The sequence below is a fragment of the Dendrobates tinctorius genome, unplaced genomic scaffold (assembly GCF_039654945.1).
Source record: "Dendrobates tinctorius isolate UK_male_01 unplaced genomic scaffold, ASM3965494v1 ptg000240l, whole genome shotgun sequence".
NCBI lineage: Eukaryota > Metazoa > Chordata > Amphibia > Anura > Dendrobatidae > Dendrobates > Dendrobates tinctorius.
Window position 1 is genome coordinate 1,150,501 of NW_027361907.1, and position 26,473 is coordinate 1,176,973.

Below are 26,473 nucleotides of genomic sequence, written 5' to 3' on the forward strand. Positions count from 1 at the left end.
ATAAAATGAAATCTACCATTACTAGCATAGATTTATGATAAACTTTTTTCCTATTTCATATCTTCAGTAACAATAAATCTGTCAGAAAGTTGCTGGCCTCATCCTCTTTTGGGCAATCCTGCCTACCCTTCTCAACACTCGCGAAAACGGGCAAGTGGAGAGGAAGAAAATACAAGTTTAAGTGCAAAAATGGAAGGTGTCAAAATATAAAAAAAATTTATACCACAAAATTTGTTCTCTTCAATTTCTCCAGAAAAGTACATTGCTAAAATTTGACCTTTGGTAGATGATAAACCCATGGAATATTCCCAAAGATAAAGGGGATTTTCCACTTTTTTTTAAATAAATATTGGGGTAAAAAGGGTTTTGCGACACTTACTAATATATACCGTAAGTATTACAGGTTATCTTGCTTTTTAAATCCCCAACTACTTTTCAGTGCATCATTTATCATGGAATGCACAGATCTCCTGCTCTCAAAAATGAAGAAATATGTGACCAGACCTGACTATCAGCCTCCCTATTTGTCAAATATCATATGAGAAAACAGATCTAGTCACACTCTTCTCCACCAAGAATCATGCAAGGAATGGCGGCTCTCAGCACTGACAAGGACAGGATGCTTGACAAAGCACAAAATCCTGTTATTTTGCTATATACATTAGTAAGTGGCACAAAATAAAGATTAGGTGGACTGATTTAAATGACAAATAGTACCAAAAATGTTTGTATTCTATGGATATCCCAACATCTGATCAATACCACTTTGACAAAATAAGAAGCAACACAGTCTGCCAAGCCTTATATCATTAAAGTTTGGCTTGGCGAAATGTGCATGTTGGCCAATATGGTGTCAGGAGCAGTGAAAGATGGCTGGATATCTCCAGCACCCACAGCAGGTGTGACCACACTATATATATTGGCTTGTAAATGGATATTGTAAGTTTATCTGACACCAATCTAACTCCAATCATGTAATAGTGTGCATTTGATCACATAAATTTGCAAAGTAAAATATACCAGATAAGAGTATCAGTTTTAGAGTTTGCTCACATGGCCGTCGATTTTCTCACGCAAGATAATCGGCCTGATTATGCTAATGTCACCCGGATCCATCTCTATCAGAGTTTGATCCGTGTCACCTTAGTGTGATTCCATTCTTTCCTACTGAGAATCATATCACAGGTGCAGAGAATATGGGGAACTTAATTTCACTTAGTTACCCACTGTTTACCTTGGATACCAGCATGCAGGTATCCAAGGCACACAGCAGGTAACTAAGTGCCGCGCGCACTTAGTTACCCGATATTTACCTTGGATACCAGCTCCCAGCGTCTGCTTACAGCGCTGGGAGCTCGCTGATCGTTGGTCTCCCGCTGCCACACGCAGCGATGCGTGCTGGCCAGCGGGAAACCAACGATCAAAAAATGGCACAGGACATTCCTGCACGATCAGCGATACCCGGCGGGGGGGCCGGTCGCTGATGCGTGCCACACACAGTGAGATTGCTAGCGAGATTGCTGATGCGTCACAAAATCAGCGATCTCGCTATGTGTGAGAGGCCCCTTTGACTTGAATTCAATTTCACCAGATGCTTATTGTAACTTGTGTGTAATTCTTCATTAAACTCTATTTCAGACCTACATTGGGAATATTTTGCTGCTAGTTAACCCTTACAAAGATCTCCCAATCTACTCATCTCTGGTAAGAGCTTTTTTTTGGTTAGTAAAGCATTTTTTGTCACTGCTCCACAAAACTTGTAATCAAGTTTTGCCCTTCTTGCATGCTTGTTGTCATTTAAGCTGTCTTTTGTGAACACTTCTTATTTTATAGAAACAATGACTAAAAAAATGATAAAAAAAATAACTCACCAAAGGACATTGTGAACAACTGGATGCAAAGTTGCCTTATAGTGGGATGATTTTGTCTCACTTATAGGTCAGTTGTTTTCAATCAAAAGGAGAAGAATTTTAATAAATCATGGAACATAAAAAATGTGGCAATCTGAACACTTTTAGCGATCCTGATCCTGAATGGCCATTAACAGCATAAAATAAAAGCTCTGCGTACAAATATTGTCATCGATATTTAAAGGGAATCTGTCACCGGATGTTGGAGGCCTATCTAAATGGCCTGGGTCCGGTCCGATGGGCGGTGTTTCTTCTTTTTTCTGCACCCCATCCGTGGCCTCCGTCCGTGATCTTCTCCGGTATTAGAGTAGTTCTTCTACATAGTTCGCACGTGTGCAAAGCAATCTTGCTTCGCACACGCACAGTATGCTTTGCCCAACTGTGGGTAAAGCCTATAATCATTACTGCATATGCGCCGCTACACTATGTCCCGGAAGTATTTTGCTGTGTTCCGGGACATAGTGTACTGGCGCATGTGTAGTAATCATTATTGGCTTTGCCCGCAGTAGGGCAAAGCTTACTGCCCGTGCGCGAAGCAAGATTGCTTTGTGCATGCGCGAACTATGGAGAAGAACTACTCTAATACTGGAGAAGATCGCGGACGGGGGCCACGAATGGGGTGGAGAAAAAAGAAGAAACACTGCCCATCGGACCGGACCCAGGCCATTTACATAGGCCACCAACATCCGGTGACAGATTCCCATTAAGAGAGGAGATTGGCACAATTGGCCAATGTACAATGTAAATAAGCTAGAAAAAAATAGCTAAAACTTGAAAGATCCTTGAACATTTTACCAGAAAAATTATTCAGCAAGTCAATGACGTTGAAACTTCATGCTTAAATCCAGTTTGAGTTTTTAAATAATCTTTTTTTCTGCCTTTAGGTTACTCAGTTATACCATAATGTCTCTGGACGCTTGTGCTCCTCGCTTCCTCCTCACATATTTGCTTGTTCAGAGAGGGCTTACCATATGGTTTTCCAAGAGAGAAGACCTCAGTGCTTTATCATAAGGTACTGCCTGCCTGGTATTAGCATATTTAATTTGTTTGTGCTGTACAGATGACTGTGCTTAGGATTGTGCATGTATTATCTCATGACCTTGTAGAGAAAGGGTTTTAGAATAGTAAATGGTGATAAAAATACATCTTTGCATTGGTTTTGCTCAGTTGAATATTCATTATATAATTAACGTACTGTGTTATCCTAGATGCAAAAAGCCATTGACCCTACATTAATTGTACAGTAAACCCAGCCATACAGGCTTATCAGTGCTCCATCTTTGTTACTGCTTGATGAATTAAGGGTCAAAGAAGTGTGTTCTACTTATGAATCTTGTTACCCCCCTCTACCATTATTATGTGGCACTGAGAATAAATATATATGCAGTGCTTAGCATAAATGAGTACCCCCCTTTTGAAAAGTTACATTTTAATCAATATCTCACTGAACTCAAGAACAGTTTCCACATTGTCTGAGTTTCAAAGAACATTTTTAACCCATCACGTAAAAGTATGGTTAATAATACATCTTTCATTACAAAGCTTTCAGCTTTACTCAAATTAGTTGATGCAAAAATGAATAAACCCCACATCAAAAACAACTACATTTAGAATTTTGCAGGTCCTTTATGATTTTTAAGGACAGCATCAAGTTTTCTAGGAATTCAATGAATAAGGAATAAACAAGTTGGCAACATATGGCAATTTCTATTTTCCCTTTTCTTCAAGAACGACTTTTATTAGAGCCTGAATGATGGATGGAAAATGATGTTCAGCTTGTCTCTTCAGAATTTCCCATAAGTGCTCAGATCAAAAGACATAATTGGACATTGAATCACTTTCACTCTGTTCTTCTTCAGAAATACAACAATGACCTCAGATGTATGTTTTGGACTATTGTAATGTTGGAAAAGTGTACATCTAACAAGGACACGGAGTGAGGGTAGCATATTCTATCTCAATATAGAGCAGCTCATTGATACCATCCATTAAAAGTAGCACCAAGTAAGAGGTGGACTCATGAAGCCCTACATAAGGTTATTACTACCAGCATGTTTCCCTGTAGGCACCTTATATTTAGAAAAACTACACATCCACCAAGGACACAGAGTAATGGTAGCATCTTCTCTTTCAATATAGAGTCATGGCTGTAAGTGTTGGCACCCCTTAAATTGTTCCAGAAAATGAAGTATTTTTCCTTGAAAATGATTGCAATTATGTATGTTTTGTGTAGCATCAACGTCCCTGCACACTGCCCTTCTCCCCCACTAGGGACACCGACTCACTCACTGCCACAGGCCCACACTCCCTCCACATTCTCCTGCTGCTACTGGCCAATGTCTGCGCACAGCTCGCAGAACCCCGGTACTGTGTGTAGGGAACTCGCGCGATCTCACCTTCTTAAAGGGACAGCCAAAGTGTCCTCAGCCTGAGGAGACACTTATTATTTAATGCACCTCCTGCCTGTCTACCATCTGTGTCTGCCAGCCTGTCTATCAGACATGGCTGCCTCACTGCATGCACCTGTCTGCCAAGATACTAGTCTTGCCCACCAGTACAGAATGAGGCCTCAAGGAAAGAGAACACAGCACCTATAGTCAAATATGGTGGAGGTTCAAATATGTTTTGGGTTTATTTGGCTTCCTCTGGTACTAGGTGCCTTGACTGTGTGAAAGGCATCATGAAATCTGAAAACTGCCAAAGGATTTTGAGTTACAATGTACTGCCCAGTGTCATAAAGCTGGGTTTGCGTCCTAGGTCATGGATCTTTCAGCAGGACAATGAACCCAAACATACTTCAACAAGCACACAGTAATGGATGTAAACAAAGTGCTGGTGAGTTCTGAAGTGACCAGCAATGAGTCCCAATCTAAATCCCATTTAGCTGCCATGGAGAGATCTTAAATTTGCTGCAGGTAGAAATTGCTCTTCAAATATGAGAGTTCGGAAGCAGTTTGCAAAAGAAGAGTGGTCCAATATTTCAGTTGAGAGGTGTAAGAACTTGTCGTTGGTTACAGGAAGTGATTGATTGCAGTTATTTATTGTAAAGGGCGTGCAACCAAATATTAAGTTGAGGGTGCCAACAATTTTTTCCAGCCCATTTTTAGGGTTTTGCAAAAAATTATGTCCAATCTATCTAGCTTTCTTTTAACAAATTATTCACGTTAAACTGGATAAAGGATGTAATGTAGTGGCTGGTATCTGCAGGGCAGAAAAAAAATATTTTTCTTAATTTCACCTTTCCTTTGCAGAGATATTGGCAAATTATTTGGCCCCAAATTAGTGAACTTTTGTTAAGACCAAGTGGGTGTTATCAGAGAGTTTTGGCTTGAAGGAAAGAAGAACATGCCCCCACCATAGCTCATAGCAGTTTTCTCAGGTCAGGCAGTGTCAGTGGAGGAGTGGTAAAGAAGAAATGACAGTGCTTGAAGAGAAGAGCTGATAGAAGGGTTCAGGCCACGTTCACATATTCAGTATTTGGTCAGTATTTTACATCAGTATTTGTAAGCCAAAATCAGGAGTTGAGTGAAAAAATGCAAAAATGGTGCATGTTTATCTTTTATACTTTTTCACGAACTGTTCCACTCCTGTTTTTAGCTTAAAAATACTAATGTAAAATACTGACCAAATACTGAATGTGTGAACTTGGCCTTATAACACAGCTAAACTCAGACACAGCTAAACTCAGCCACACTGAAGCATGCAGGAGGCTAGCCTACAAGATCAGTGCAGTATTTTTACAACTCACGCATTGAGTTGATTGGTCTCATCAGGGGAAATGCTGAAGACTTGTATCGGAGTGAGGTGGAAAGAATATGTGACTGGTGTAAAGCCAATAATCTTGTACTCAACACTAAAAAAACTGCTGAGATGGTTGTGGATTTTAGGAAAGATCAACATGAGATACTTCCAATCTACATCCATGACGAAGTGGTTCTTAGGGTCACAGAGACCAAATTCCTTGGTGTTATCATCTCTCATGATCTTAAATGGGGGAAAAACGTGGATGCTGTTATAAGAAAAGCACAACAGAGGATGTTCTTCCTGCGTCAGCTGAAAAGATATGGTTTGTCTAAGAATCTGCTGATCTTATTCTTTAATGCTGTCATCAGATCTGTGATTTGTTCCTCTCTGATAGTCTGGTATGGGGGAGCCACTGCGCATGACAAACTCCGCTTACAAAGGACTTTCAGAACAGCAGAGAGAATTATAGGTTCCCCCCTGCCTAAAATCCAGGATCTTTATGATAAGAGTATTCGATCCCACGCATTGAAAATTTAATCCGATCCCTCTCACCCGGGACACTCCTCATTCCAACTACTCCCTTCAGGACGTCGCTTCAGAGTCCCCAAATGCAGCACCAACCGCCATATGAACAGCTTCTATCCACTCTCTGTTCAACAATTAAATCGTCATGTGTAGACTATATACTGTATCTGTCTTGTTAGATGTTACTTGTTGTATCTGTTGTTATATATTATGTTGCCTCTTTACCACAAAGAATTCCTTGTATATATGTAATATGTACTTGGCGATAATAAATTTGATTTGATTGATTTGAGAAACTTAGTCAAAGCTATGGTGGGGATGTGTTTTTTCATTTGAGCGTTGCTGCTGTTAATGATTGGTCAGCTTCATGCAGGAGGAAGAAGTAAACACTCTCCCACTCCCCATGTGAAAGCTATCTGATAACATCCACTTGGACTAAGGGTACCGTTACACTTAGCGATGCACCAGTGATCCCGACCACGATATGACCCGGTCAGGATCGCTGGTGCGTTGCTAAGTGGTCGCTAGTGAGCTGCCATACAGGCAGATCTCACCAGCGACATAGCAGCGGTCGGGGGTCGCTACTTACCTGTCAGACGAGGCAATCCTGACGTCCTCCCGCCCACGTCTACGCGTCGCTCGTCGGCGCCACAGGAAGCCCAGCAGGAAGTGGGCGACGAGAAACGGCCCAGGACGTTCTTGCGCGATCAGCGATAATCAGCGGGGGAGCCGGTCGGAGGTAAATATCACATGTAGCGATATCGCTAACAATATCGCTGCTACGTCACAAAACCAGTGATGTTACAGCGATATTGCTAGCGATATCGCTATGTGTAATGGGCCTTTAAATGAAGATTGACTCATTAGGAGCTAAGTACTTTGATTATCGCTGATTATCTCCTTTCCACAAAGGAGAAGTAAAGTTAAAAAACAAAAGTAACATAACATAGTAACATAGTATTAAAGGTTGAAGGGTGACTTTAAGTCCACCTAGTTCAACCCATAGCCTAACATGTTGATCCAGATGAAGGCAAAAAAACCCATGCAGAAAACACTAAGTCCCACATTGGGGAAAAAAATTCCTTCCTGACTCCACATACAGCAATCAGACTAGTTCCCTGGATCAACACCCTATCAAGGAATCTAATATATATACCCTGTAACATTATATTTTTCAAGAAAGGCATCTGATCCCTTCTTAAATTTTAGTAGTGATAGTGCCATTTATCAGCCCAATTTTCTAGTTTACATAAATCTTCTGTAATCTAAAATTGTCCTCCTTTGTATTTATTACCTTGCAGAGTATAGTGTAATCTGCAAATATTGAAATTATACTCTGTATGACCCCCACAAGGTCATTAATAAATTTGTTTAAAAAAAGTGGGCCCAACACCGACCCCTGCGGTTCCCCACTGTTAACCATGTTCCAGTCCGAGTGTGCTCCATAAATAACCACCCTTTGTTTCCTATTCCTGAGCTAGCTCTTAACCCACTTACACATATTTTCCCCTATCCCCATTGTTCTCATTTATGTATCAACCTTTTGTGCAGCACCATATCAAAAGCTTTTGAAAAGTCCATATACACCACGTCCACTGCTTTCCCTTGGTCCAGTCCGGAACGTACTTATTCATAGAAACTCATCAGATTAGTCTGACAGGAATGGTCCCTCGTAAACCCATGTTGATATTGGTGTAACAACTCCTGGATTGGATCCTCTGGGTTGTGATAACAACCCACTCAGGGTGAGCTGACCTAGTGAGGAGCACCCCCTATACAGGGAGCGTCAGAGGCAAACCCAGGGGGTAAAGTACCATGACTGCTGGAACCAGGTGGCCGGCTCACAGAAGACGCGAGAGAACGTGTCAGCAAGGAGAAGATGGGAACACGCAGGATTCAGGAGTGTGTAAAGCGTGGACACGGGGGCTCGCAGGGTACAGGATAGTGCGAGCGTTTCCCCAGGAACATGCAGGGTACATGATAGTGCAGGGCATGAACACGGGGCACGCTGGGTACAGGAGTGTGTATAGCGTGCACAGAGAAGCATGCCAGAATACAAGGCAAAACAGAGCGCGTGCTAGGAAGTACGCCTGGGTGCAAGGCAGAGCAGTGTGCATGCAGGGAGGCACGCCTGGGTGCAAGGCAAAGCAGAATGCATGCCGGGAAACACGCCTGGGTACAAGGCAAAGCAGAGCGCGTGCAGGGAAGCATGTCTGAGTGCAAGGCAAAGCAGAATGCATGCCGGGAAACACGCCTGGGTACAAGGCAAAGCAGAGCGCGTGCAGGGAAGCATGCCTGAGCACAGAGCGAGAGGCCTGAGAACAGAGAGCAGCCAAGCGGGGACCAAGCAGGTCTAGCAAGGAAGCCAGAACGATAATCAGGCACCACCTACAGGAAGAGGCAGCCTGATATAGGGCAAGTGTGCTGGGACTTCCGGGTCAGGTCCTCCAGGACCTTAGAGATGTCAGAGATGGTGCGGCCGCAGTCAGGACTGGAGGGTGAGCGCTTGCGCACTCGACAAAGGCCTGGAGTCTAGTGAACAGCCACAGAGTCAAGCGCGGGAGGTGCACATGCGCACTCGGCAAGACCCCCGGACCGGCCACGATATTGGAAGTGATGACGTCGGGCACTGAGGACGGCATGACAATTGGGTCATGAGGTTATTCTTCTTCAGATACTCCAGTATAGTATCTCTTAGAAAACCCTCCAGGATTTTACCCACAGTAGAGGTTAAGTTCACTGGTCTATAATTTCCAAGTTCAGTTTTTGTTCCCTTTTTGATTATTGGCACCATAATTGCTATACACCAGTCCTGTGGTACAGACCCTGTTACTATGGAATCTTTAAAGATTAAAAATAATGGTCTATCTATGACTGTACTTAATTCCTGCAGTACTCGGGGTGTATTCCAAGCGGGCCCGGGGATTTGTCAATCTTAGTGTCGCGACTGCGACCGTGTTCACGGCCGAGTCGGCGCCTCCACGTCGACCGACCACGCCAACGTGGGGTGAGCGTCCCAGGTGGGGACAGAATGTGGACCCACTGGACCACAGGGGGGACCCGGGCCTACCCGGACTAAGGAAGAGTAGCGACCGGGGTCTGTGGCAGCTGAGCATGTGGACGAGGAGGCAGAACGACACGACACCGCACAACTTCAGGTATAGACATAAAGTTTACTCAAAGTCAAAACAAAGTACATAAACAGAACATAATGCCAGGCTCCCGATTCTGCACATCAGGGACGGGTACTCATCTAAGGATAACAGACGAAGGCAGGAGGACATCACGGGTTGATGCAGTCAAGGGTTGTCTGGCACGGGCATACTAGGGTGGCCTCTTCCTCAGGCGTAGTACAGGCTCAGCAGGAGAACATCAGACACCGACCTCAGACTTCAGACGATGGCAGGGGTCATCGTGGGTTGATGCAGTCCAGGGTCATCTGGCACGGGCATATCAGGACGGCCTCTCTCTCAGGCCCCAGGCATAGGACTGGCTCAGCAGGAGCACATCAGACACATACCCAGGACAGACGTCAGACGATGGCAGGAGTCATCACAGGTTGATGCAGTCCAGGATCCTCTGGCATGGGCATACTAGGACGGCCATTCTCTCAGGCCTCAGGCGTAGCACTGGCTCAGCAGGAGAACATCAGACACCGATCCCAGAAGGACGTCATCACTGGGTGGACTTCAGGAAATTCGCGGAACATCGGGACACAGGCACGGCATCAGGAACATGGACAGGACATCAAGAACACGGACTGGACATCAGGAACACGGACTGGACATCAGGACACCAGGACCCCAGGAACATGGTCTGAACAGCAGGACACCAGGCAGCAAATCAGGACACCAGGAACATGGACTGCGACATCAGGACATCAGGACACCAGGACACCAGGAACATGGACTGGAAATCAGGACACCAGGCAGGACATCGGGACACCAGGACACCAGGAACATGGACTGGACATCAGGACACAGGCAGGGCACCAGGACTCGGATCTCAGATAGAGCATCAGCACACTGGCATCGGACTCCGGACATCTGGCAGCTATCGACAGGCTCCGGACATCAGGCTGCGGACATCAGCTCCGGACAGCAGGCCGCAGTCATCAGGCTCCGGACCACTGACAGTGATCGGCAGGCTCCGGACATCAGGCAGGGAAGCATAGGATCTGGACATCTGGCAGAGGACATTAGGCACAGCACATCTGGAAGAAGTCGTCAGACACTGGACATCAGGCCGCGGTCATCAGGCTCCGGACGTGAGGCCATGGTCATCAGGCTCCGGACATCTGGCAGCGACCTAGAAAGGAACCCAAGTGGTCTGGTGCAAACCCTGTCAGGTTGGACTGGAACTGGTAGGGAATTGCACCGAATCCCCAGCTGAGCACAGAGTGGCAGAAGCTCAGTGGACACACCAAACTCCTACTTCCAAGATGAATCCAGGTTAAATCACAGCAAGTCAGGTAGCAAAGAGTCACAGTCACTGGGCACAGGGTTCAAGATACGGAGGGACCTCAGGAACATCACACAGAGGACACAGTTCAAACAGGGTCAGATGCAGGGATAGATCCAGGATTCAGGAAAAAAGACACAACATAGACGGGCCTGGATATGCAGCCTCCAGGAAGGGCGGTCTGGGTATTTCTGCCCCCAGAGCAGGCGGAGAAACAAGACACAATTCAGACAGAGTCAGGTGCAGGGACAGATCCAGGATCAGGGATTCAGGAAACAAAACACAACATGGACGGGCCTGGATGTGCAGCCTCCAGGAAGGGCGGTCTGGGTATTTCTGCCCCCAGAGCAGGCGGACAAACAAGTCACAGTTCACACAGGGACGAAGAGCAACAGCTCCCCCAGAACTGATCAGTATCAGAGCAGGAGCTGAACACACACTCACATGGCTAGGTTCAGGAACTCAATGCAAAGCTCTGGCAATTCCCCCCAGGGCAGGGAACTTTTATATATCAGCTGCCTCACAGCGATAGGCTGGAGCAGCAATTGTAGCACACATCCATACCTCATAAAAGCAGGCGAGGTGTGGCCGCGCACACCCTAAGCAAGGCCAAACAGAAATCAGCATTGCAGAGGACACCTGGCGAGAGCTGCAAGCCTGAACACATGTGGTAAGCCATACATAATGCAGAGGACCTATACCCACAGATAGCTTTCCACAGCAGCAGCCAGGGACCGCTCCAGCGGGTGGTCTTGCAAAGCAGCGGAGCCACACACGCATGTACGGCTACGCAGCGGGACAGGGAACTGAGCAGCATCCATAACGGTAACAGACAACAGTATCCCTGCTAATTAGGAGGAAAGGAGCAAAGGGTTAATGCAGACATGCAGAGTAACGCCTGGGAAGCAAAGTACAAACACACCGGCATTGCACTTAGTGATTTTTAGACACCAACGTACTTCCTGTGATTTTTAGACACCGCCGTACTTCCTGCTGGGTTCAGCAGGTGACATTTAATGAAGAATTATTGTTATCACTGATCATGTTATCCGTCATGGGATTTTCTTGTGTAAATATTGTAGAAAAAAGTCATTTAGCATATTGATTTTTCCTCATCCTCATCCACCATTTCACCCAGACTATTTTAAGAGCTCCAACACTATAATTTTTTAGTTTTTTTATTATTTACGTAGTTAAAGAATATTTTGGGATTATTTTTACTCTATCTGGCAATGAGTCTCTCTGTCTCAGTCTTTGCTGCCTTGATTTGCTTTTTACAGAACTTATTTAATCTTCTGTATTTAATGCCTCATCACTACCTACTTGCTTTAATTCTCTAAATGCTTTATTTTTGTCACTTATTGCGCCCCTTACAGCTCTATTTAACCATAGTGGTTTCCTCCTATTTTTAGCATGTTTATTCCCATACAGTATATATTGTGCACAGGTCCTATTCAGGATGCTAATAAACGTCTCCCATTTTCCTTGTGTACTTTTATGTCTCAGGATATCATCCCAGTTTATTGCATTAAGATCATCTTTCATCCGTTGGAAATTTGCCTTCCTGAATTTAGTGTCCTTGTAACCCCTCTACTACACATCTTATGAAAGGATACATGAAAACTTATTATTTTGTGATCACCATTACCCAAGTGACTCCCAACCTTTATATTTGATATGCGGTCTGGCCTGTTGGTTAATATTAGGTCTAGCAGTGCCCCTCTCTTGTTGGGTCCTGAACCAGTTGTGAAAGGTAATTGTCTCTCATAGTTGTCAAAAACCTATTACCTTTGCTGGAACTGCAGGTTTCTGTTCCCCAATGTATTTCAGGGTAGCTGAAGTCCCCCATAATAATGACTTCTCCTTGTGTCGCTGCTTCATCTGTTTGCTTTATGAGGATATTCCCTTTTACTTCTATTATTTTTGAAGACTTATAACAAACCCCTATCAGTAATTTATTATTTTTCCCCCTCCCTTTATCTCCATCCACAGGGATTTTACATTTTCATTAGATTCACATATACACTCACTGGCCACTTTATTAGGTACACCATGCTAGTAACGGGTTGGACCCCCTTTTGCCTTCAGAACTGCCTCAATTCTTCGTGGCAGAGATTCAACAAGGTGCTGGAAGCATTCCTCAGAGATTTTGGACCATATTGACATGATGGCATCACACAGTTGGCGCAGATTTGTCGGCTGCACATCCCTGATGCGAATCTCCCATTCCACCACATCCCAAAGATGCTCTATTGGATTGAGATCTGGTGACTGAGGAGGCCATTTGAGTACAGTAAACTCATTGTCATGTTCAAGAAACCAATCTGAGATGATTCGAGCTTTATGACATGGCGCATTATCCTGCTGAAAGTAGCCATCAGATGTTGGGTACATTGTGGTCATAAAGGGATGGACATGGTCAGCAACAATACTCAGGTAGGCTGTGGCGTTGCAACGATGCTCAATTGGTACCAAGGGGCCCAAAGAGTGCCCAGAAAAAATTCCCCACACCATGACACCACCACCACCAGCCTGAACCGTTGATACAAGGCAGGATGGATCCATGCTTTCATGTTGTTTACGCCAAATTCTGACCCTACCATCCGAATGTCGCAGCAGAAATCGAGACTCATCAGACCAGGCAACGTTTTTCCAATCTTCTACTGTCCAATTTCGATGAGCTTGTGCAAATTTTAGCCTCAGTTTCCTGTTCTTAGCTGAGAGGAGTGGTACCCAGTGTGGTCTTCTGCTGCTGTAGCCCATCTGCCTCAAAGTTCGACGCACTGTGCGTTCAGAGATGCTCTTCTGCCTACCTTGGTTGTAACGGGTGGCAATTTGAGTCACTGTTGCCTTTCTATCAGCTCGAACCAGTCTGCCCATTCTCCTCTGACCTCTGGCATCAACATGGCATTTCCGGCCACAGAACTGCCGCTCACTGGATTTTTTTTCTTTTTCGGACCATTCTCTGTAAACCCTAGAGATGGTTGTGCGTGAAAATCCCAGTAGATCAGCAGTTTCTGAAATTCTCAGACCAGCCCTTCTGGCACCAACAATCATGCCACGTTCAAAGGCACTCAAATCACCTTTCTTCCCCATACTGATGCTCGGTTTGAACTGCAGGAGATTGTCTTGACCATGTCTACATGCCTAAATGCACTGAGTTGCCGCCATGTGATTGGCTGATTAGAAATTAAGTCTTAACACACAGTTGGACAGGTGTACCTAATAAAGTGGCCAGTGAGTGTATTATCATGCAGGATGGGTTTTAAGGATGATTTTACATATAGACACACACCTCCCCCTCACTTATTTTTATGGTCATTTCTGAACAGACTATAGCCCTGTAAATTAACAGCCCAGTCATGGCAAGTGTTTTATTCCACTCTGCACTGACATTGTGTATCCATTTCAACATGAAAAAAAATTGTGTTTGGTCTCCTTTAAGGAGAAATAATACAACCACACATACTGTAGGGTAAGTGCACCTTATTTTAATTTTTACTGTTTTGGATATTCTAATAATTTTTTTTTGCTAATAAAAAGGGTAAAAGTAATTATGATAAAAAGGAATAAAATATTGACTTGCTGACGCGTAGAGTCGTTGTTAGTCTACTAGCAATCTCATTATATAATAAAGTCAACTACAAAAATACATAGAGAAGAAATGTAAAGTAACATGTAACGTAAACTAAAGGTGGAAATATTCTCACCTGATTTGGTTGTTATATTACAGGCACTGTATAAGGCATATTCTAAAATTTCTGCCAGTGTTTGAGTACACAATATTTGTTGGTTAACAAGGCGTGGATCTACATAATACAAAGAAAATTCTCATCCATTAACAACTCAACATGCTCAAATTTAGCAAATTAGACTTCTAAAAGTTAAATTTCATACAATCTTTTTATTGTTTTTTTTTAAAGCCTTGCATTTTGAGTTTAGGGTACTCCTTTTTCAACATATAGAAGGCAAGTGGTCATAGATGTGTCTGGAACATCTCCTATTGTAACAATGATGAGGGCTACAGGATCAGCGATTATACTGTATGTCTATGGTTAGCATAACTGTGATGTCATATATGATTTTAGTACAGTCTCTATGAAACCAGCCCTTGGTTAGTTCCTCAGGATTCTAGAAACGGTCCTCTGCATTTTTGTGATAAAAGCTCCTCCACAAGATTATGTTGTTCCTTATTCTCCAGAGGGAGGACCTCATGCATTTTTATAGATATATTTGCAATTCCAAGTGTAATTATTGGAGGTTTTATGGCTTGCTGCTCTTGTCTTGCTTAATGCATTCTGTACATATTTGCACTTCATTTTATAGTCCTGCTGATACTTCGTCTTATGATTTATCCAGGATATTTAGTATTAGCCTAGATATTGTTTACTCAGCTGTGATTGGCATTATCTTTCGGTGTAGAGCAAACATGAAGCGTGTGCTTATTTTACAAGTACTCGGACACTGTATTTGCTGGAGTGCGTTAGGGTACCATTACACTTAGCGATGCACCAGCAATCCCGACCACGATATGACCCGGTCAGGATCGCTGGTGCATCGCTAAGTGGTTGCTAGCGATGGTCGGCGGTCACTACTTACCTGTCAGACGAGGCGATCCTGACGTCCTCCCGCCCACGTCCAGGACGTTCTCGCTCGATTAGCGATAATCAGCGGGGGAGCCGGTCGGAGGTAAGTATCACATGTAGCGATATCGCTAGCAATATCCCTGCTACATCACGAAACCAGTGACGTTACAGCGATATTGCTAGCGATATCGCAGTGTGTAACGGGCCCTTTAAATGACAAGGTTCAATTTGTTTCTTGAAACCACTGGTTTAAAAAAAAGAAAAAAAACAATTCCAAGTATCTGATGGCATTTTATGTTCTGTTTGGGGGTAGCACGGGGGTTCTCCAGCATTAGGGTTAATCAAATCCCACCAAGGACAACATCTGCAAATAGTTTATATTTTCTCCCCGTGTTTGTGCGGGTTTTCCTCGAGAACTGCGGTTTCTTCCCTCACTCCAAGACATACTGATAGGAAATTTAGATTGTGAGCCCCAATGGGGACAGTGATGATATGATGGTGCTATATAGAGTGAGTAAAATAAATACTTATGAGTACTTAAGAAATATTAGAGGGCTTTTTTACATAAAAAATTACACCATTCCCTTCTAAATCCTTGTGTTTTTTATGCAATGCATGAATATGCTGGGTCCTCTAGATCAAGAGACACTATCCTTAGCTTGCTAGTAGTGACTGGGTCCTCCAGATTTTTAGTTTGCTTTTAGCTTCTTTATACTTCAAGTAATAGAGTCCTAGATTAGAAGCCTCTCTGCTTAAATTTTAGACTTTCTTTCTAAATTAAAATAGCTTGAAGGCACGGGCTATATGAGTGAAATTCTATTATAAAACATGAATAAAATAAGTCTGGTTCAACATGATAGCATTTTTTGCAATGGTTATTCCACAGGAAATTAAACATAAAATTAGTCAATCCCACTTCAAATTAGACCTATAAGCATAATTTACAAATGTTCTGCTGTTTTCAAAAAAACAATCAGAAATATTTACATACCTCAACGCAACAAATAAATTGGTTTCTCCAGCACAATATGCAACTCTTTACGACTACAGCAGTCTGCGAATTCTATTCTTCCATTCATGACAAGTATCTTTATTATACAAGATAGATATCAGTGGCGCTTGTGCGAAAGAGTATTATAGCAGCAAACGCTTAGACACTTGTCACACGGTGTCAAAAGAAATTATAAATAAAAGCTAAGAAAAAAGCATGAGCATAAAATACTCATCCAGGAAATGGGCTGTAACTAGTGTTGAGCATTCCGATACCGCAAGTATCGGGTATCGGCCGATACTTGCTGTATCGGAATTCCGATACCGACTTCCGATATTTTTTCAATATCGGAAGTCGGCATCGGAATCGGAAGTTCAGTTGATTGACAGCCTGACGTCATCATGATGCGCGGTGTGTGCGCATCATGATGCGCCGTCATTTCGGGCCTTCCGGGGGTCTCTGCCGGCCTGTCGGGGGGCTGTGTGGACTGCCCGGGGTCTGTACCGGCCTGCCGGGGGGCTGTGCCGGCCTGCCGGTGGTCTGTGCACCCTGTGGGGGCCTGTACCGGCCTGCCGGGGGGCTGTGCCGGCCTGCCGGTGGTCTGTGCACCCTGTGGGGGTCTGTGCCGGCCTGCCGGGGGGCTGTGCCGGCCCGCCGGGGGGCTGTGCTGATGTCCGGGGGTCTGTGCAAGCATCGTCCGACGGGACTACAAGTCCCATCTGGTGATGCCTGCTACCATGACAGTGATTGACACATTAGCCAATGATGGGACAGTAGTAGTCCCATCACCTGGCTAATGTGTTAAATGTTAAAAAAAAAAAAAAAAAAAAAAATACTACATACATACTACATACATACTACATGCATGCTACATACATACCACATGCTACATACATACTACATACATACCACATACATACCACATATATACCACATACATACTACATACATACTACATACATAACACATATATACTACATACATACATACTACATGCTACATACATACTACATATATACTACATGCATGCTACATACATACTGCATGCTACATGCATGCTACATACATACTACATACATACTACATGCTACATACATACCACATATATACTACATACATACTACATACAATACATTAATACAATACATACATAGACATACAGTACATATAACATAGAGTAACATACTTACCAATACTTGTCACATTGTTCCCCAAAGCCATTGTCTTTTACGGAATAAATATTAACATAACAAACCACAAAAATACTCACCCACGATCCGAAGCAGTCCACGAGTGTGTCCCACGACGATCTTGGGTAGAGAACTGCAGCATCAGCTGTTGCTGCCGTTCTCTACGGGCTGCAGGAATCCAATGACGGAAGGTAGGTATCCTTCCGCACTGTATTCCTCCGCCACTTAAAAAAAAAAAAAAGTCCCTAGTCTCACTTTATGCCATTCCTGTGTCATTGGATTCCTGCAGCCCGTAGAGAACGGCAGCAACAGCTGATGCTGCAGTTCTCTACCCAAGATCGTCGTGGGACACACTCGTGGACTGCTTCGGATCGTGGGTGAGTATTTTTGTGGTTTGTTATGTTAATATTTATTCCATAAAAGACAATGGCTTCGGGGAACAATGTGACAAGTATTGGTAAGTATGTTACTCTATGTTATATGTACTGTATGTCTATGTATGTATTGTATTAATGTATTGTATGTAGTATGTATGTAGTATATATGTGGTATGTATGTAGCATGTAGTATGTATGTAGCATGCAGTATGTATGTAGCATGCATGTAGTATATATGTAGTATGTATGTAGCATGTAGTATGTATGTAGTATATATGTGGTATGTATGTAGCATGTAGTATGTATGTAGCATGCATGTAGTATGTATGTAGCATGCATGTAGTATATATGCAGTATGTATGTAGCATGTAGTATGTATGTAGCATGCATGTAGTATATATGTAGTATGTATGTAGCATGTAGTATATATGTAGTATGTATGTAGCATATATGTAGTATGTATGTAGCATATAGTATATATGTAGTATGCATGTTGCATGCATGTAGTATATATGTAGTATGTATGTTGCATGTAGTATATATGTAGTATGTATGTAGCATGTAGTATGTATGTAGTATGTATGTAGTATGTATGTGGTATGTATGTAGCATGTAGCATGCATGTAGTATGTATGTAGTATATATGTGGTATGTATGTAGCATGTAGTATGTATATAGCATGCATGTAGTATGTATGTAGCATATATGTAGTATGTATGTAGTATGTATGTAGCATGCATGTAGTATATATGTAGTATGTATGTAGCATATATGTAGTATGTATGTAGCATGTAGTATATATGTAGTATGCATGTTGCATGCATGTAGTATATATGTAGTATGTATGTTGCATGTAGTATATATGCAGTATGTATGTAGTATACATGTAGTATATATGTATGTTGCATGCATGTAGTATATATGTAGTATGCATGTTGCATGCATGTAGTATATATGTAGTATGTATGTTGCATGTAGTATATATGTAGTATGAATGTAGCATGTAGTATGAATGTAGCATGTATGTAGTATGCATGTTGTATGTATGTAGCATGTAATTTTTTTTTTTTTTTTTTTTACATTCAACACATTAGCCGGATGATGGGACTACTACTGTCCCATCATTGGCTAATGTGTCAATCACTGTCATGGTAGCAGGCATCGCCCGATGGGACTTGTAGTCCCATCGGACGATGCCTGCACAGACCCCCGAAGCCTGCACAGCCCCCCGGCAGGCCGGCACAGCCCCCCGGCAGGCCGGCACAGCCCACCGGAGCCTGCACAGCCCCCCGGCAGGCCGGCACAGACCACCGGAGCCTGCACAGCCCCCCGGCAGGCCGGCACAGCCCCCCGGCAGGCCGGCACAGCCCACCGGAGCCTGCACAGACCCCCTGGCAGGCCGGCACAGCCCCCCGAAAGGCCCGTACAGACCCCAGAGAGGCTGTACAAGGGAAAAACAGGATTTTTCTTATTCCGATACCGGAAGTCCCATAGACTTGAATGGGACTTCCGGTATCGGAATCGGCGATACCGATACTTTTTTTTAAGATCGGCCGATCCATTCCGATCCGATACTTTGAAGTATCGGACGGTATCGCTCAACTCTAGCTGTAACTAATATCTAAATATAAATATAATGGAGTCTAAAATCCAAAAGGTGCTGTCCACATAAAAAATGATGATGATACAATCTTCATACATTAAATTCTGAACCACCAAGACATAAACTACAATTCACTATATAGTTCTAGAGCAGTACCTGTAGCGATAGAGTGGAGTTTTCAAGACCAGCTGTCAGACATTGGACTGAGCATGCCAGTGACTATTGTAAGCAGTGCTGATGACTATGTGCCATTCAGAAAGTTCATATGATGCAGGCACACAGCACTGGTCACTGGCCTACCAGACCACAGCCTGGTGGCTGGCTATGAGACCGCCTTTCCTTGTCTAAGCCCATGTGAATGATATTTGCACTCAAAATGAATACTACAGATGTCAACTGTGCATACTCAGCCATGGCAGAAGTCTGTTGTGGACAAGCTACTGTATGTGGCTTGAAGAAAATTGGAAGACCAGTTTTCAGGTATAGAGGTGTCTCTTCTGTAGAATAAGGGTGCATTTCTGGTATTGAATTATTTTTAAGAAGTGTATTATTTTTCCAAGATCTTTTAGGTATAGTACTTTTTTTTGTTATGGTAAAGATAAAGCCCTTTTAAGGTTTCTATACCCAAACTACAAGATGTACATAGTAACATAACATAGTAACATAGTAACATAGTTTTGAAGGCTGAAGGAAGACCTTATGTCCATCTAGTTCAGCCTATTTTTAGTGCAGCTGTTCTGCATTGTTGATCCTGGGGAAGGCAAAAAACCCACAATTATATGACATCAAGAGAAGTCAATTGCAAAATGAGCAAAACCATATACTGTATAAGCCACTGAAATGTTGGTATTCTGCTTTATGGAGCAATGAAACGAAACTTGAACATTTCAGATTCAGCAAACAAAAATCTTATGAGTCTTGAAATATTGCCACACAAGCCAAAATTATTTTTTTTTACAAACTTCTTAATTTGTTTTCACCACATAAAAAAAAATCTATGTACAAGTTTGGAATTGCCATAATCGCACTGACTTGGACAATGATGATTCAAACTAACTTTTACCACATAATGTATGTCATAAAATGAAAACCAAAAATCATTACAGAATTGCATTTTTTCCTAATTCCACTACACTAGCATTTTTTTTTTACCCATTTTTAAATATATTAAATTGGAAAATAAGTGGCACTATTCAAAACTATATCTTGCAAAAATAATCCCTAATACAACTATATGGATGGAAAAATAAAAAAGGTATTGCTCTTGGAAGAAGGGAAGTAAAAAAACAGAAGCAAAACTTGGATGCAGTGAAAAAGTTAACAAGCAAATTATAATTACATTAGTATTTTGTTAAAATATAATACATGTGCTTGGAAACAATAGGGATTTAATATTGGAGAGGGTGGAAGTGACTCAGTGAGTGCTAAAAATACACAGGTTATACTGTAGGTCATTAAATTCTTGCTTTGCCCTGTACATTGACAATGAATGTAACACCACTGTGAAGATTGGGTGTCATTGAACCTTCCAACAAGACATGCTTGATTTTAGAATTAAGCCCCCATCTCACATAGCAAGATCGCTAGCGAGATCGCTGTTGCGTCAACGATTTTGTGATGCAACAGCGATCTCGCCTGCAATCTCGCTGCATGTGATACATAGCAGCGATTGGGCCCCTGCTGCGATGTTGCTGATCGTACTTGAATGTCCTAGACCATTTTTTGATCGCTGGTGTCCCGCTGGCCAGTATGCAGCGCTGTGTTTGACAGGGACAACGACGAACGACCTCAATACTACAGGTCTGAGAGACAGGGTCCCAACGACTGTCGTATCATTCCATATCATTGCTGCATCGCTGTTGAGATCTGACTGTTTGGCTGGAGTCACACATAGCGACTCCGCAGCGATTCTGACAACGATATCAATGTGTCAGGATCGCTGGTGAATCGCTATGTGATCGCTGGTGAGCTGTCAAACAGACAGCTTCACCAGCAATCAGCACAGCGACGCCCAGAGCCCGGCGTCGCTGTTCACGTTAGTAACCAGCGCGCTGATGCAGGAAGCTGGTAACTAACGTACACATAGAGTATCCAAGGGACGTGCGTCCCTAGATACCCGGTGTGTACGTTAGTTACCAGCTCCCTGCATCAGCGCACTGGTAACTAACGTACACATCAGGTATCTAAGGGACGCACATCCCTTGGATACCCGATGTGTACATTAGTTACCAGCAGATCGCTGGTCTCCCACCTGTCACACGCAGCGATGCGAGGTGGCCAGCGGGAGACCAGCGACCAAAACAAGTCCTGGCTTTCCTGCAGCGATCAGCGATATCGGCAGGGGGGGCGGTCGCTGATCGCTGTCACACACAGCGATCTCGCTGGTGAGATCACTGTTGTGTCACAAAAATTGTGACTCAGCAGCGATCTCGCTAGTGAGATCGCTATGTGTGACGGGGCCTTTTGACCTCTCACCAGCGACCTAGTAGCGACGCACCAGCGATCCCTACAGGTCACATCGCTGTCGGGATCGCTGGTGCATCACCAAGTGTGACGGTACCCTTAGTCCTGGAAGATTCTGGATTGGCCATCACAGTGGTTTGACTTGAAAATCTTTAGCAGGATTTGAAGAAGGTTGCAGTACACAAAACCAAGAATAATAATAAACTGGAGGTTTTTGCCTATGGTGTCTGGCTCTGCATCACGTTTGCAGCAGGTCATAGCAGCCAAGGACACTCTACTAAGTACCAAAGTGTCATGTCTTGAATTTGGCGAAACCTCTTATTGTATAAGCTGTTGAGAAATTTACATTGTTCTTAGGTTGGCTTATTGCAAGCAGAAGAAAGTTTGTACATTTTACTAATAAACCTAATTTGCATTGGAGTTTGAAAAATGTCATCAACTTTGCTGCTGTATGTTATCTGTGGATGGTGCTGTAGATTTTGCTGGAGGCTTAACAGAGATTTCGCTATGGTACAGAGAAAGGATTCAATCTACGAAGAAAATGGGCACCTTTTCTCAATGTAAAGGATTGGAATACATAAAGGGCGATAATTTGAAAAGGTGTTATATTACAAACTGCTGCAAATTTGGAGTGTAGAATCTATACAAATATGCAACAAATACAACACATCTAAATGTACTGTAAGGCTCCGTTTTCACTTCAAATTATATAGAAACTAGATCAGTTTTTTGGGAGATACCACCCTGCCTTGTATGTCCTCAATGACATCAAATTCGGTTTGTTCGGTTCTACCATGTTACCCTGTTTTGACTTGAAGAATAGCTCTGCATGTTGCTCGATTTTTTTTTTTCATCAGCTTTTATAGAATCCAACGCAGATGTGAGGCCCAACCTACCCATTTCCACCGTGACAGCTTTTCTGATACCTGAAGCTTTTAAATAATCAAATGGTTTTGCCATTACTGGTTGACCCCCTTTCATATGTCCTAACATGACTTCATAATCGGTGGGGATCACGTAATATTTTTTATATGACTACATTAATGTCTTTCTGTTACTTCTGATCTGGGAACTGGCATTAGATGAAATGAGAAGAGTACGTCACTGATGAGGGTGGAACTCCTTTCATTGGTTGACAGGGTGTCCGAGCTTGCATGCTCAGATTAGAGTCTTTCTTGCACTCTGCACTGATTCTGCCATTTCTTTGGAATTCCAGCTCCCTCAACTGACAAGCACTGCGATATGCTGCTTGTCATTAGAAATTTTTATCGCAGTACTTGCCAATTGAAGTAGCTAGTGTTCCACAGAAATGGCGGAGTGAGTCTACACCAGGCATCTTTAAAGTGCTGCAGTGCGGTAGTCACAACCGAGCTGCTGTCCGTTTGCACTCTGGCACTTTACAGACAATGGATGTCCCACTCCTAGTGTGCTGTAGGGTGGGAGGTGCATCACACTTGTAGGCTCTAGGCTGCTTCCAGGCTTCAGTCCTCAGGAGCCATCACACACAATGCATGGGACACTTTTACTAAACAGTCCAAGTTCATCAAGTGGGTACAAGTTGGATAGGGCACAGCAATGCAGCCAGCCTTCCTGCTGACAACATCTCCTCTGCTCTTCTGCCATATGTTTATTCTGGACTATTGATAAGCCTGCTGACTCCATCAGCCTCAGAGATTTGTTGCCACTCTGGCAGTGCAACTTGGACTGGTCAGCTGTCCCTCATGTAACTCTATGTCCACTGATCTCATGACGTCGGAAGACCATGCCCAATCCACGGTACCTGGCCAAAGTCCTAGGCTTCAGACACTGTTGGAATGTTAATCAGGGATCTCTACTGCCCTGAATGTTTGGCACATGCTGCCTCTAGGAACCTACCACCCCACCTGACCTTGAATTCCAATATGCACTTCACTGGCTGACACTGAACTCCCTCTAAACAGGAATTGCCCCCTTCTTCTAGCACTGGTGCCCACCCACTAGGCTAATCCTAACCTTAATCATTAACTATCTACATGCTATCCTGTTATATAGCTCTGGCAAAAATTAAGAGACCACTGCAAAATTTTCAGTTTGTCTGATTTTTCTCTTTTTAGGCATATTTTTGAGTAAAATGTAAATTGCATTTTTGTTCTGTAAACTACTGATAACATGTCTTCGAATTTCCAAGCTTAAATTTTTTATTTATTTTCAGAAAATGAGAAATGGTCAAAAGAACAAAAAAATGCAGTGCTTGCAGACCTCAACTAATGCTAAGAAAACAAATTCATAATCATTTAGAAACAACAATACTAGTGTTTTAACTCAGGAAGTGTTCAGAAATCAATATTTGTGCAATAGCCATGATTTTGAATCACATCTTTCATGCGTCTTGGCATGTTTTTCACCAGTCTTTCACACTGCTTTCGGGTGACCCTATGCCACTCCTGGTACAAAAATTTAAGCTGTTCTTTGTTTGATGGCTTGTTACTATCCATCTTACTCTTGATTACATTCCAGAGGTTTTCAATAGGGTTCAGGTTTGGAGATGGGGTGGCCATGACAGGTATTTGATGTGGTGGTCCTTCATCCACAGATTGATTGACCTAGTTGTCTGGCATGGCGCCATTTTCCTGCTGGAAAAATCAGTCCTCAGAGTTGGGGAAGATTGCCTGAGCAGAAAGAATCAACTGTTTTTCCAGGATAACCTTGTTTGTGGCTTGATTCATATGTCCTTCGCAAAGATTAACCTGCCCAATTCCAGCCTTGCTGAAGCATCCCCAGATCATCACCGATCCTCCACCAAATTTCACAGTGGGTGCAAGACACTGTGCCTTGTACGCCTCTGCAGGTCTCTGTCTAACCATTAGATGACCAGGTGTTGGGCAAAGCTGAAAATTAGACTCATCAGAGAAGATTACCTTACTCCAGTCCTCTATGGTCCAATCCTTATGGCCTTTGGCAGACTTCAGCCTGTCTCTCCTTTGTTTCTCATTGATGAAAGGCTTTTTTCTAGCTTTACATGACTTGATCCCTGCCTCTAGGAGCCTGTTATGAACTGTTCTTGCTGTGCACTTCACCCCAGATGCCATTTCTTTTTTTAAGTTAATTGATGTCATCCTGTGGTTGCTGAGCCACATTCAAATAAGATGATGGTCATCCCGGTCAGTGGAGAGTCGTTTTCACCCTGTGCTAGTCTGTAACTTTGTTGTCCCCAATATCTGCTGCTTGACCTTGTTGTAATGGACTGCCATCTTAGAAATTTTAAGGATTGATGCAACATGATGCTCACTGTATCCCTCTGCTAGTAAAGCCAAAATTGAGCCCTTATTTTCCTCACTCAAGACTTTTCTTTTCAACTCCTTTGGCATGGTTAAAAGTTATTTTTTCATTCCTATTACTTTTGGGATATTACTAGCACTTATTTTGCCATCCAGCTTGTCCTATTGCAAGAGAATTCTGAACACCACAGCAGGGTTTTTTATACTTTCCTTCATTAAATAAAATTTGGTTCAGGTGATCACCTTATCAGAAGCACATTAAGTAGAATGAGGTGCACTCTGGTTGGAATTCAACTGACACTGGAATGGCTGTCAGACATGTAGAGAAGCTGATTTTTATAAAACTGTGCAATTGTCTCTTACTTTTTGCCAGAGCTGTATATCCTAAGGTGTCCTAAGCTTATCATTATGCTATATTCACATTATGCTCTAAAACTTTATATACTGCACATCACATTATATTAGATTTGACAGATGTTACTTTCACCTATTAAACCCCACAATGGTATTCACATTGCGCGTCTGTTGTCTTCAGGGGCAGGAATGGGGTAAGACAGTCCACATCCCTATACATCAGCAAGCTCAGATATCAGACTTCACTATCCTCTGCACTGATCCTGCTGATGCTTTGGAGCATAAGAGTCAGCCCCTTCAATACAAGCATATGGTAGCATACGCTAACTTTAGAGGTTTATTGTAAAAGAAGGGCTCGACATGGTGTACATTTTTTGTGGTGCAGAGTGGTACAGTCTGCTTTGCTTTACCCATTTCCAATACATAACAACTTGACAGAGGCCCCAGCAGGTAAATAAAGCCTCAAGGATAAGTCTGATTAAGAGTATGTTCACACAACGTGTGTTCAGTCAGTGAATCTAAGTGGTGCATCTAATTTAAGTTCCCTGCCCATAATCTCATACTCGCTGCTAACTTTATCTTTTATTGGCAGCGCTCTGGTTAGTCTCCACTAGATTGTGACCTGCCAGATCACTCCAGCGTTTTACTCTAACTGTAATAATCTTTATTTATATAGTGCCAACATATTCTGCAACACTTTACAATTCAGAGGTTCATATACAAGTCATAAGTAACAACATTAAAGATAATACAATAACTAAATCAAATATATTGATTCTCCTGCTTGTAAGAACTTACAATCTACAATGAGGAGAGGGGAGACACAAAGTACAGGTGCTTATTTACTATGATGGCCCAGCTATCTTGAGGGAATGGGAGATACTGTAGATAAAGGCTGCATGAGCTAGTCACCAGCCAATGTTTGTACTGCTTTTGGGTGTGGTGGACTTTGATGGAGGGTTATGTTCAGAGAAGTAGTGAATTGGCTACATATAAAAGGACTTTGGTTAGG

The 26,473-nt window shown here is 43.0% G+C and overlaps 1 protein-coding gene across 5 annotated transcripts in view; it reads left to right on the forward strand.

Annotated features, from left to right (window-relative positions):
• MYO16 (myosin XVI) overlaps positions 1–26,473 on the forward strand; it is a 783,767-nt gene that overhangs the window by 403,685 nt on the left and 353,609 nt on the right. For all 5 annotated transcript variants that reach the window (XR_012222718.1, XM_073556817.1, XM_073556818.1 and 2 more), the window contains exons 12-13: positions 1,639–1,704; positions 2,795–2,922. Coding sequence is in view for 4 of the 5 variants with exons in the window: in XM_073556817.1 (XP_073412918.1) it covers positions 1,639–1,704; positions 2,795–2,922 (194 nt within the window). In the remaining variant the exon portion in view is untranslated. The remainder of the gene's footprint in view (positions 1–1,638; positions 1,705–2,794; positions 2,923–26,473) is intronic.